Below are 12,458 nucleotides of genomic sequence, written 5' to 3'. Positions count from 1 at the left end.
CTGAAACAAATTTTGTTTCATGAAACCCGATCCGACCAAAGTCGCTCAACTCTAGTCGGAACATTTCAGAGTAAAATATACATGCCTGAAATCATGCAGTCAAGATCTGACAGAGATGATGCCAGTGGTTTGGGCAGAATGAATTAGATGAGAGGTTCCCTTTAGTATAATTTATTCTGTACGCATACAAAACGTGGTTATAACTATGTTGACACGTGAACATTGCACTAAATATTGGAACAATGTTGTAGAATTGTATAGACCAGTGCAATAGATAACTATGACAGTAAGGCTCACTAAATATAAGGGATACCGAAATAAATCCGGCCATGTAGGGTAAAATCGAAAAATTGTAACACATCTCGACACTCAGCAAATCTGTCACGCTTAGCATTTATGTATTTACTATTGGTCCCACCACAATTCTGCTTTTCCATCTGCCATACACAGACGAGGATGAACATTCACAGCCACCAGGTATAATATGTCACAATATTTTTTAAAGTGGACGTTCAATCAATACACATTTCATGGCAAAACATATTCAGTTTAGAGTCTTACAGACTGCAACCATCTCTTCAGAGGGTAGTAACGATTGCTGTCTTGGAGACAGTGGTAGAAACCAAAGCAGCTCTTGATATCTATTAGATACTTCATCTAGACGGGCTCCTAGTGCTTCTTGATGGCTTTAAACAACAGTCACTTAATTGTATCCAGTGGCAAGCTAAAATACATCATTATTATCACTGCTACATCTCTGCGTTTTTTTCATTGTCCGTTATCAAAGCAGCTTAAACTGTTAATAAATTCCAAATATTAGGTAATAAAATATCTAAAATGTTTATAAATATTTTTTTTTCTAAAAGATTTTCTTTTTTTTATCCATGAAAATTGTTTCTCTTATTTTTTCACCAATTAATTCAAAGAGATTATTAGGATATTTGTTACCCCCTTTGTCATTATAGTCTACTTCACAAAACAGAAAAACAAAATATATAGATATAAAATATGCAATATAAGTCCTTTGCAATTGCTCTGCTCCATAAAGTGGATTCACAGAGTGATGTAGAAACATTATTATTTTTTTTTTATGTACAGATAGAAATAGTTTCAAAATTCCCATTCCAGAGTCTCTTCTTTATTTGCAGCTCTCTCGAGCCTATGGATAATGTTATTTAGATTTGCCATTTTTTCATTCCTCCTTTGGTTGTTGGGGCTATGCTTTATGGGGGGATGCAATGGTACTGTGTCACTGCTTGGACTGGAAGAATGAGTCTTAGTAAGCATGGGGTTAGGCAAGGATGGAGAGATTGGAGCAGAACATGAAGGAACAGGAGAAACTGACATCATGAGGCCTGGAGAGGAGGCAGCTGATGGTGAGTTCAGAGATACTTCAAGACTGCAGCGAGACGATTCGATTGTAGATTTAAAGCTGATAGGGTCAGCCTGTGACATGTCTGCTCCCATAATCTCTTTATGTGTATGTACAGAAGCAGCACAGTCATGGGTTACAGGCTGGTGACATTTCTCAAGAACAGAATTGCTTTTTCGTATATAGTGTAGTCTCTGGGAGCCATCACAGTGTGAGGAGGCAACCTGTTTTTCTCTAAGTGCTCTGGATGGCTCCAGTTCACAACACGTTCTTGATGGTGTTCCAGGGTTATAAGACTCACAATGGTTGGAAAAGTCATAATCATCTCCCTCCATGTTCTCTTTCTTAATTTTCATTGCAGTTCTTGCCTCCTTTGAGTAGCAATTATTATGCAGCATATGTTTGAGATCATTGATCAATGGTTTCCTGTCTCCTATTTCTGAGTCCGGGCTTTGAGGGGTTAGCTCTCGGTGTGGTACTGTCGCAGATGTGAAGCTGTCGCAGCTATCTGGTTCTTGATCTATGTCATTGTCATGCTGGCCTTCCATCAGAATCTCCCTGCGCATGCGTGACCTAAAATTCCATAAATACCAATGTTAGTTCAACTGCCAAATAAGCTTTCGGCAAACTAAATTAAAGGGGTTGGCAAGGATGTAAAATTACAGTTGATTTATTCCAAATGCACCACCAATCATGTCCACAGGTTTGGCATTGAAGTGAATTAGGCCAAGCTACAATACCACACACAACCTGTGGATAGATGTGGCGCTATATTCAGATGAAGTAGTCGCATTCCTATAGTTTAGGACAATCCGTTAAAGGATTATTCCTATCTCAGCTGTTCATAACATGAATATCTATGTATATGTGCTGGTCAAAGGAGATGGAAACCCTGTAAAGCACACATGAATATCTATGTATATGTTCTGGTCCAAGGAGATGAAAACTCTGTAAAGCACAGAGTGGGCTGAATTGCACAGCCCACTAGACTGTTTCTGGAGCTCTGACCATATGTGGCTGGCACATAGACATATATATTCCATTCTGAATCATAAAATGCTGACATGGGAAGAGCCAGTTAATTAATCTATCTAATCCCTGGTCAGGTCCACCAAATATTATATGATCCATAGTCTCAATGAATACTCTATACACTGTGCACAATTATTAGGCAAGTGAGTATTTTGACCATATCATTATTTTATGCAGATTTTCCAACTCCAAGCTGTATGAATTTGAATGCTTATTGGTTTGGGGCAAGATCACAGAACTGACAAAACTTTTGTTACAAACAGTCATTAGGGTCGCAAAGGAACATGTTGAGAATAAAAGACGTACAATAACTGCAAAAAATTTGAGAAGAATCAAACTTGAAGTGACCAGGAAGCCATTATCCTCCTGTGGCATCATATTCCAGAACTGCAACCTCCCTGGAGAGCCCAGAAGTATAAGGTGTCCAGTTATCAGAGACATGGCCGAGGAAAGAGAGACTGAAGCTCAACCACCACTGAACAAGACAAAAAAATGTGTAGACTGGGCCAATAAATAGAGTACTTCAATGCTTGCGATGGAGCATTGTCCTGCATGAAAATCATGGTTTTCTTGAAAGACTTTTTTCTATACCACTGCTTGAAAAAAGTGTCTTCTAAAAACTGGCAGAAACTAAGATAAAAACAAAATGAGCAAATACCCTGTAGTAAGAAAAAACCTGGCAGTAGATTTGGAAGTTGGGAAATTTTGACTCCATCTTCAACTTAAAATGTTTTTGTCATCACGTTTTTTCTGACCCTGTTTACTATTTGCAACAAAACTTTTGATGGTTCTGTGATCATGTCCCAATATCTTAACAATTTCAAGAGCGCTGTATCACCCTTTAAAGGGAATCTGTCACCCCTTTTTTGAGATATCATATAATGATATCATTCAATTGTGTGTCACATAAGGATTCTCTTAGTACTTTTGCTTCCCCCTGACCCCGCACCTTTCATGCATAAATACCTTGTTTATATCGGTTCAGATGTATGTAAACTGCCGCTTTCCAGTCCAATAGGCGGGGCTTATTCAACTGCTCCCCCCCTCCATGTCTTGCTCTACACAAGACAAAATGCGTAGAGCAAGACAGGGAGGGGGGGAGCAGTTGAATAAGCCCCGCCCATCGGACCGGACAGCGGCAGTTTACATACATCTGAACCGATATAAAAAAGGTATTTATGCATGAAAGGTGCGGGGTCAGGGGGAAGCAAAAGTACTAAGAGAATCCTTATGTGACACACAATTGAATGATATCATTATATGATATCTCAAAAACATGGATTTTTGTGAGTACTCACCGTAAAATCCTTTTCTCCGAGACGCTCACTGGGGGACACAGAGACTGTGGGTGTGTGCTACTGCCGTCTGGAGGCCGACACTAAGTATACAAAAAAACAAGTTAGCTCCTCCTCCGCCGCATACACCCTCGCCCCGATAGCGGGCGGAAATCAGTTTAGTGCAAAAGCAGTCGGAAAAGCTGACAGCAAATTAGCCTTACCGCATAAAATTATATGTCTGAAAAAAGGACCACCATACGATAAAGAATTATACCAATCAAAAATAAACAAAAGCCAACTGGCTATCAGGGTGGGTGCTGTGTCCCCCAATGAGCGTCTTGGAGAAAAGGATTTTACGGTGAGTACTCACAAAAATCCATGTTTCTCCTTCGTCTCATTGGGGGACATAGAGACTGTGGGACGTCCCAAAGCAGTCTCTGGGTGGGAGCAACTCATCAATCCACACCGCATGCCTACCTGTTCAAAGGTGTGTCACTGCTGCCTGGAGAATTTTCCTACCCAGGCTCGCATCCGACGAAGCCTGAGTATGTACATTGTAATGTTTAGAGAACGTGTGCAGGCTTGACCACGTTGCCACCTTGCATACCTGTTCTGCCGAAGCCTGATGCCGAAGCGCCCAAGAGGCGCCCACTGCCCGAGTCGAGTGCACCCTTATTCCAGATGGAACCGGCGCGCCTCTAATACGGTAAGCCTCTTGAATAGTAAGGCGAATCCATCTGGCTATGGTCGACCGTGAGGCTGCGAGCCCCTTCCTGCGCCCTTCGGGGATCACAAACAACGAGTCTGTCTGGCGAAAAGGTGCTGCCCTCGACACATACCTCCTGAGGGCCCTCACCAGGTCCAGCGTGTGGAGCGCCTTCTCAACTCTGTGTACTGGGGCTGGACAAAATGAAGGCAAAACGATGTCCTCATTAATATGGAACGAGGACACCACCTTCGGCAGGAATGGCGGAGGTGGTCTCAAGACTACCTTATCCTTAAAAAAGGTCAAAAACGGCGCTCTACAGGATAGGGCTGCCAATTCCGAGACCCGCCTAATAGAGGTTATCGCTACCAAAAACACGACCTTCCTGGTAAGGTATGGCAATCCGACCTCCTGCAATGGCTCAAAAGGAGCTTCCTGCAGGGCACCCAACACCAGATTAAGGTCCCAGGCGTCTAAGGGAGCTCTAAAGGGGGGCACTAAATACGAGACCCCCTGAATGAATGTCTTGACCTGCATAATGCTAGCGATCTTTCGCTGGAACAGGACAGACAAGGCCGAGATCTGTCTCCTCAGGGAATTCGGGGCCAAACCTGCGTCCAGGCCTGACTGCAGAAAAACCAGAATGTTGGGGACCGAAAAGGACAAAGGCGCAACCCCGTGCTCTCGACACCAGAGAAAGAAAACCTTCCAAGTACTATGATAGATCCTCGCCGAGGCCGGCTTCCGGGCGTTAACCATCATGGCCACCACCTCACGCCCAAACCCCGCCTGGGTCAGAACCCAGGATTCAATGGCCATGCCGTCAAACACAGGGCCCTTTCGGGTGGTAGATCGGCCCCTGGGACAGTAAGTCTGGCCGTTCCGGTAGACGCCATGGCACGTCTGCGAGGAGCTGTACTAGATCCGCGTACCAAGCTCGACGGGGCCAGTCTGGAGACAGCAGAATTGCCGGAACCCTCTTTATCTTGATCTTCCTGATTACCCTCGGGAGAAGAGGCAGAGGAGGAAACAGGTATGGGAGCCGAAACTGGCTCCATGGAAGAACCAACGCATCCGCTGCAATTGCTCGTGGGTCCTGAGACCGGGCAACAAACCTGCCCACCTTGGCGTTCTCCCTGGAGGCCATCAGATCCACGTCCGGAGTTCCCCACCATTGGCAAATCTGCTGGAAAATCTCGGGGTGCAGGGACCATTCTCCGGCCACGACCCCTGCCGACTCAGGAAATCTGCTGCCCAATTTTCCACGCCTGGTATATGAACCGCTGAGATTACTGAGTGGTGCCTCTCGGCCCAACGGAGTACATGTTCTATCTCGCGCATGGCTGCCCTGCTGCGCGAGCCTCCCTGGTGATTCACGTACGCCACTGCTGTGGCGTTGTCTGACTGGACCCTGACTGGGCGACCCACTAGCCAGTGCTGAAAATGCTGCAACGCCAACCGCACTGCTCGTATCTCCAACAAGTTGATCGGCAGAAGAGTCTGCTGGGGAGACCACTGCCCCTGTGCTGTGTGATGACGAAACACTGCTCCCCAACCGAAAAGACTCGCGTCGGTTGTGACCACCAACCATTGATCTGGAGGAAAGGGTTTCCCCTGAAGGAGAGAGGAGTCGCACGTCCACCATTGAAGTGCCCGCCGGACCTGAAGGGACAACCTGCACTGATGATCCAGGGAGAACGGACTCCTGTCCCATGCTGCTAAAAGGGCATGCTGCAGGGGGCGAAGATGAAACTGCACAAACGGAATTGCTTCTATTGCTGCTACCATCCTCCCTAGAACCCTCATCCCAAATCGAATCGTGTGAGGGCCTGGCTGCTGAAGACTCCGAACTCCCTGCCGGAGCGCCTGGGCCTTGTCTTGAGGGAGAATTACCAACCCTTGGGAAGTGTCGAAAATCATCCCTAGGAATGGAATCCTCTGAGCCGGGGTAAGAGATGACTTCTTCCCATTGACTAACCATCCCAGGCGGGATAGAGTATCCAGCGTGATGCTGACATTCTCCTCGCATGCTTGAAAGGACGGCCCTTTCACTAAAAGGTCGTCCAAGTATGGCAGCACTACTATGCCCCGAGAATGAAGAATGGCCATAACGACCGCCATCACCTTCGTGAATACCCTGGGTGCCGTGGCCAACCCGAACGGCAGAGCCACAAACTGGAAATGCCGGCCATTGATCGCAAAACAAAGCAACTTCTGATGCGGGGGAAAAATAGGGATGTGCAGGTAGGCATCCTGAACATCGATTGAGGCCAAATACTCTCCCTGCTCCATGGCCGATATCACTGACCGGAGGGATTCCATCCGAAAGTGCCTGACTCTGATGAACCTGTTTAGGAGCTTTAGGTCCAAAACCGGTCTTACTGTTCCGTCCTTCTTGGGGACCGCGAACAGGTTGGAATAAAATCCCTGGGCCTCTTCGCCCTCTGGTACCGGGACAATGACCCCGTTGCACAGAAGAATCCTGATGGTACCTAGCAACGCCTCTGCCCGGGATTCCGGTTTGGGAAGCCGGGAATGAAAAAATCTCTTTGGAGGGTGTCCGATAAACTCTATCTTGTACCCGAATGACACCAATTCCGCCTCCCATGCGTCGTGTGCCACCTTGACCCAGACGTGGCGGAACCTGAGCAGACGACCGCCTACTCTGCTGTCCTCGGGTACCTGATGCCTCAAGTCATTTTGCTGAGGGCCTCTGGGACCTAGCTCCCCTTGACCTGGGTGGACGGCCCCACATCCTCCCCAGCGGATTGGCTCTATACGTGACCTGGTGCTCTCTGTCTTGGTTGTGACGAGCTGGGGCAGTAGAACCGGCCGCTGTTGCCCATCCTGGGGCGCGAAATTCTCGAAAGCGCGCCTGCGGTTGACAAAAGGGCGTTCTACTCTTCTGCTGTGGGAGAAAGCTACTCTTTCCCCCTGTGGCATCTGAAATAAGCTTGTCTAGCTTCTCTCCAAAAAGCCGATTACCCTGATATGGCAGGGACGTTAACGATTTTTTAGAAATTGAATCAGCCCGCCATAGCCTTAGCCACAAGGCTCTCCTAATGGCGATAGCGTTTGCTGCCGCTAGCGCCGCGCAATTAGCCGCATCCAAGGATGCACTAATTAGATAGTCACTTGCCATCGCGATCTGATTTGCTATCTCAGACACCTCTACCGGCAAGTCTCTGTCTTGCAGGACTCTATTCAAAGATTCTGACCACGACATCATGGCCTTGGCCACCCATGTTGCTGCGAATGAAGGCAAAAGCGCTGATCCCGATGCCTCATACACCAAGCGGGCTAAACCTTCTATGAGCTGATCCGTGGGGTCCTTAATGGAAGAACCACTAGGCACCGACAACAACGATCTTGAGGCCAGGCGTGACACTGGGGGATCCACAATCGGAGATTCCGCCCAACTTTTACAGAACTCTGGTGCAAATGGGTACCTCGTCTCTAGCATTTTTTGTCCTGAAAAATGCTTGTCTGGGCGTTCCCTGTGCCGCTGCACCGTGTCCTCGAATTCTGGATGAGTGCTAAACACCCTATGTGGGCGCCTGGCCTTCTTAAAAGATATCATGCCCTGCGGTCAGGGAGACATCCTCCTCAATACCAAGAGTTTGATTGACGGCCTCAATGAGACAGTCTACCGTCTCCCGACACCCGGGGGTATCCAGATCCAAGGATTCCTGCCTGTCCTCATCCGAACTTTGCTCGCTCCCAGACAATGGTGACGGTGAGCGAGACGCAGCACTCACGGATGCCGAAGCACCGGAGGGGCCCGGAGACGCCATATGGGCTCTTTCCCTGTACGTCTCCTTAGAGAGGGTGTGGCCCCTGCAGGCCGGCGGCTCATGTGAGGTGGATGAACCTTCCCAAACCGGTGAGCCGTTGTCTCTACCCCTATCCGGGGCCTGAAGGGTCTCGATCGCCTTCGTAAGTGAAGCCATAGACCGAGACAGTGATAACGCCCATTCCGGGGGATCCGACCCCCTGGGCTCCGTTGGAGGGGAGGGCTCCTGGGCGCGTTCGGAACTACAGGCCTCACATATTTTAATAGCCTGCGCTCGCATGAACACAGCCCCACAGGAAACGCATGCGGTATAAAGGAAAGTGTGTTTCTTCCCCTTTCCAGACATACTTGCGGAAAAAACGGCCAGAAATTTTTTTTTTTTTTTTTTTTATAGCATACAGGGGTATGAGGAGAAGGAGGACAACCTGCCCTAGTGTGGCCAAGACGGGGTCGCACTTACCCGGGCTCCTGCTGTCTCCCCGTGCTCCTGTGCTGCTACTGCTGCTCGCTCCCAGCTGCTGGTCTCCCTGGGTAGGCTGCAATGCTTCCTGACCGCGGCCTACCCCATCCTGAAGCCGGGGCCTCCATTTTATCCAGCGCCCGCCCAGTACCCGGGGGCGGCGCTGGATCTGACGTCGCGTCGGGGGGCGGGCGCCGGATCTGACGTCACGTTGGGGGGCGGGCCCTCCCCCCGTGGCCTAGGCCGAAGCCGCGGGCTAAATTTAGGCACTGCCCGCCGGCACCGGGGGGCGCGCCTCCCCCGCGGCCTAGGCCGAAGCCGCGGGCTAAATTTGAGCCCCGCCCGCCGGAGCTGGCGCTCTATATTGGCGCCTCACCTACCCCGCGCGCTCCTTCCCCAGCCTGGCCACTGCAGAGACACGTGGCAGGCTGACCAGGAAGGAATGAGGGGAAAACGACCGCTGAGGATCTGCTGCCCAAGGAAAGTGCGGGGGCCTCCTGCTCTGCCCGCAGGCAGGAGAGGTGAGCCGGCTCCAGCATCTGGAGTGTTCGTCGCAGCCCTGGCCTGGAACCTTCCGCTGCCCAGGAGCCCTTCTTACCCTGAGGTAACCCAGCTCTGTCCGCCTTGTCTGGGCGAGGAGAGGGACCGTCCGCCACCACGCAGTACCGCCGCCTGGCATTGGTGTAGCAGTGGGGCCGCACAGACTAGTCTTGTGCCTCTGTGCAAGCCCATGGTTTCGTTACCTAGGGGTGGACAGGGCTAAGTCTGGCATATTGTTCCACGTCGCGGGAGAGGAAACGTTGAGGGACACTCGCACGTGGTCGCCCGTTGATGGTTTGGGGAAATCGGATCCTTTCAATAGGATTTGTTGCCCCTGTCATATCTTCTCAAAATAAAAAAGAAAAAATAGATGTCTGGGGAAAAGTCCCAGAGATGTCCCTCGGTGTGGGAAGCGGGAAAGGATACGCGGAGGCAATACTCGCGCGTGCTCGCCCGTTGATGTTTGGGGGAGATCGGACCCTTTCAATAGGGTCCGTCGCCCCTGTCTCCTCTTCATAGCAAGAAAATGTTAAAAAAAAAAAAAAAAAAAAAAGTCTGGAGAGACCCAGACTGCGTGTGCCTCCATCAGACACTAAGCAAAAACTTATTTCCGCCCGATATCGGGGCGAGGGTGTATGCGGCGGAGGAGGAGCTAACTTGTTTTTTTGTATACTTAGTGTCGGCCTCCAGACGGCAGTAGCACACACCCACAGTCTCTGTGTCCCCCAATGAGACGAAGGAGAAAAGGGGTGACAGATTCCCTTTAAGACTTGTAACAATTTTTGACTTTTCAGTCATTTTGCCTGAGAACAAGATGCCTAATAATTTGGCACGCCTTGATAATGGGTGTTGATATCCACAACTATGCATTCTTAATCTGCTTCATCCAATAATCTTTCAAGTTTACACAGCTTGGAAGTGGAACATTTGTATTGAAATAATGATATGGTAAAAATACTCACTTGTGTAGGCTTTGCTTATTTAGGTATCATTCAGACATCAATGTTTCATGTACTCAAAAACTTAGTATGAGTGCCACTGGTATTTTTGATCCAATTGTCGGAGTTCAGTCAGTTGTTACCATCAGTTTCATCAGTCATTTTTATATAAATAATATACAAAGCTTCTCCTAATAATTTCAATGTTAATCACACACGGCACACAGATTACATACTGATACTATCCATGTGTTGTCCGTGATTTTCACGAACCATAACATTTATGGATAATTTTCATCTATGACGATGATAAAAAACGCATATGTGTCTGTGATTTTTGCAAGGGCATACGATCCGCAAAAAAACATGAGATCGAACACGTACGTGAAAAACAGGAGCCTGAATGAACCTTAGTAATATTCAATCATGAGACATTACGTGAGGCACATACCTGTTCATCAACGAGCAGCTCACGTTAAGGTGTCAAGGATTTTAGATATTGTAGATTCTTAAAATAAAATACATTCACAATTTGCTAATCTACACAAGTATCCTATTAGATGGATTTTTTTCCCTTCTGCAGCAAGGATAGATGAATGATAAGTATCAGTAATATTAAAAAAAATGATGTATAAATTTTTTGTTTTATATATGAATTAAAATAAAGTAAAATAAAAATACATAAAACAAAGATTTTTTTTCTCTGAAGCAAAAACAACTATTCAATCTAGCTAGAAAAATAAAAACAAACAATGCACTAATTCCCTATTCATGGCTAATTGAAATGATCCATGAAAGGCTTTTCCAATCAGCCTTCAGATTGGAAGATCTCCAGAGACCAGTCAGCCAAAGTCAGACGCAGCCTGAAGCTGCCAGACACCAGGAGAATGTAAAAGAAAAATGAAGACAATGAGAATAGAAAGGTAAATGCACAAATACAGCTCTAATATGGATACTGTTTGGTTTTCCTTATATTGCTGGCATCTTTAGTGCTTATGACTTTGGTATGTGGTCTTGCTACGTACCGTATATACCCGCGTATAAGCCGAGATTTTCAGCCCATTTTTGGGGGCTGAAAGTCCCCCTCTCGGCTTATACGCGAGTCATATACGTCAGGGGGTTGGTGGGGGAGGGGGGCGGGGGTGTCAGATCATACTTACCCCCCCGGCACGTCTCTGCAGCCCCCCCTTCTCCCACGGTCTCAGGCGCCTTCCTTCAGCGGTCACGTGGTATCGCTCATTAAAGTCATGAATATGCACATATTCATGACTTTAATGAGCGGTACCACGTGACCGCTGAAGGAAGGAGCTTGAGACCGTGGCAGAAGCCGGGCTGCAGAGACAGTGGAACGGGGACAGGTGAATATCTCAGGTGCCGGGGTCCTGAGCCAGCGGTGACATGGCACCTGTCCCCCATAGCGAGCCGGTGACCCGCCTGCTCAGGACTCCGGCACCTGGCCCCCAGCGACGAGAAGTGAGTATGTCATTTTTTTTATTTGCAACAGCGGCAGCAGCATATGGGGGCGTAATCTATGGAGCATCTTATGGGGCAGCATATGGGGGAATAATCTATGGAGCATCTTATGGGGCAGCATATGGGGGCATAATCTATGGAGCATTTTATGGGGCAGCATATGGGGGCATAATCTATGGAGCATTTTATGGGGCAGCATATGGGGGCATAATCTATGGAGCATCTTATGGGGCAGCATATGGGGCATAATCTATGGAGCATCTTATGGAGCATCTTATGGGGGCATAATCTATGGAGCATTTTATGGGGGCATAATCTATGAAGTATTTAATGGGGCATCTTATGGGGCAGCATGTGGGGCATAATCTATGGAGCATCTTATGGGGCATAATCTATGGAGCATTTTATGGAGCATCTTATGGGGGCATAATCTATGGAACATCTATGGGGCATAATTTATGGAGCATTTTATGGGGCATCGTATGGAGGCATAATCTATGGAGCATCTTATGGGACAGCATATTGGGGCATAATCTATGGAGCATTTTATGGTGGCATAATCAATGGAGTATTTTATGGGGCCGCATATGGGGCATAATCTATGGAACATCTTATGGGGCCATAACCTTTATGGAGCAGCATATGGGGCATATTATATGGAGCATCTTATGGGGCCATTATTAACTTTTGTGCATCATTGTATGGGGTGTATTTTGTATGGAGCATCTTATGGGGCCATCATGAACTGCATGGAGCATTATATGGGGCTCCTGATTCAATGTGGATATTCAAAAACATTTAACCTACTGATGTCTCAATTAATTTTACTTTTATTGGTATCTATTTTTATTTTTGAAATTTACCAGT

The 12,458-nt window shown here is 47.7% G+C and overlaps 1 protein-coding gene across 1 annotated transcript in view; it reads right to left on the bottom strand.

Moving 5' to 3' along the window:
• Positions 1-376: 376 nt before the first annotated feature.
• Positions 377-12,458, bottom strand: part of CUX2 (cut like homeobox 2) — a 642,019-nt gene continuing 629,937 nt past the window's right edge. The window contains exon 22 of the mRNA XM_073564137.1: positions 377-1,945. Coding sequence (XP_073420238.1) covers positions 1,111-1,945 — 835 coding nt within the window. The 3' untranslated portion in view covers positions 377-1,110. The remainder of the gene's footprint in view (positions 1,946-12,458) is intronic.

The sequence above is a fragment of the Dendrobates tinctorius genome, unplaced genomic scaffold, assembly GCF_039654945.1.
Source record: "Dendrobates tinctorius isolate UK_male_01 unplaced genomic scaffold, ASM3965494v1 ptg000003l, whole genome shotgun sequence".
Classification (NCBI taxonomy): Eukaryota; Metazoa; Chordata; class Amphibia; order Anura; family Dendrobatidae; genus Dendrobates; species Dendrobates tinctorius.
The sequence above is the reverse complement of the archived record's forward strand: the minus strand, read 5'-3'. Positions and strand labels throughout refer to the sequence as shown.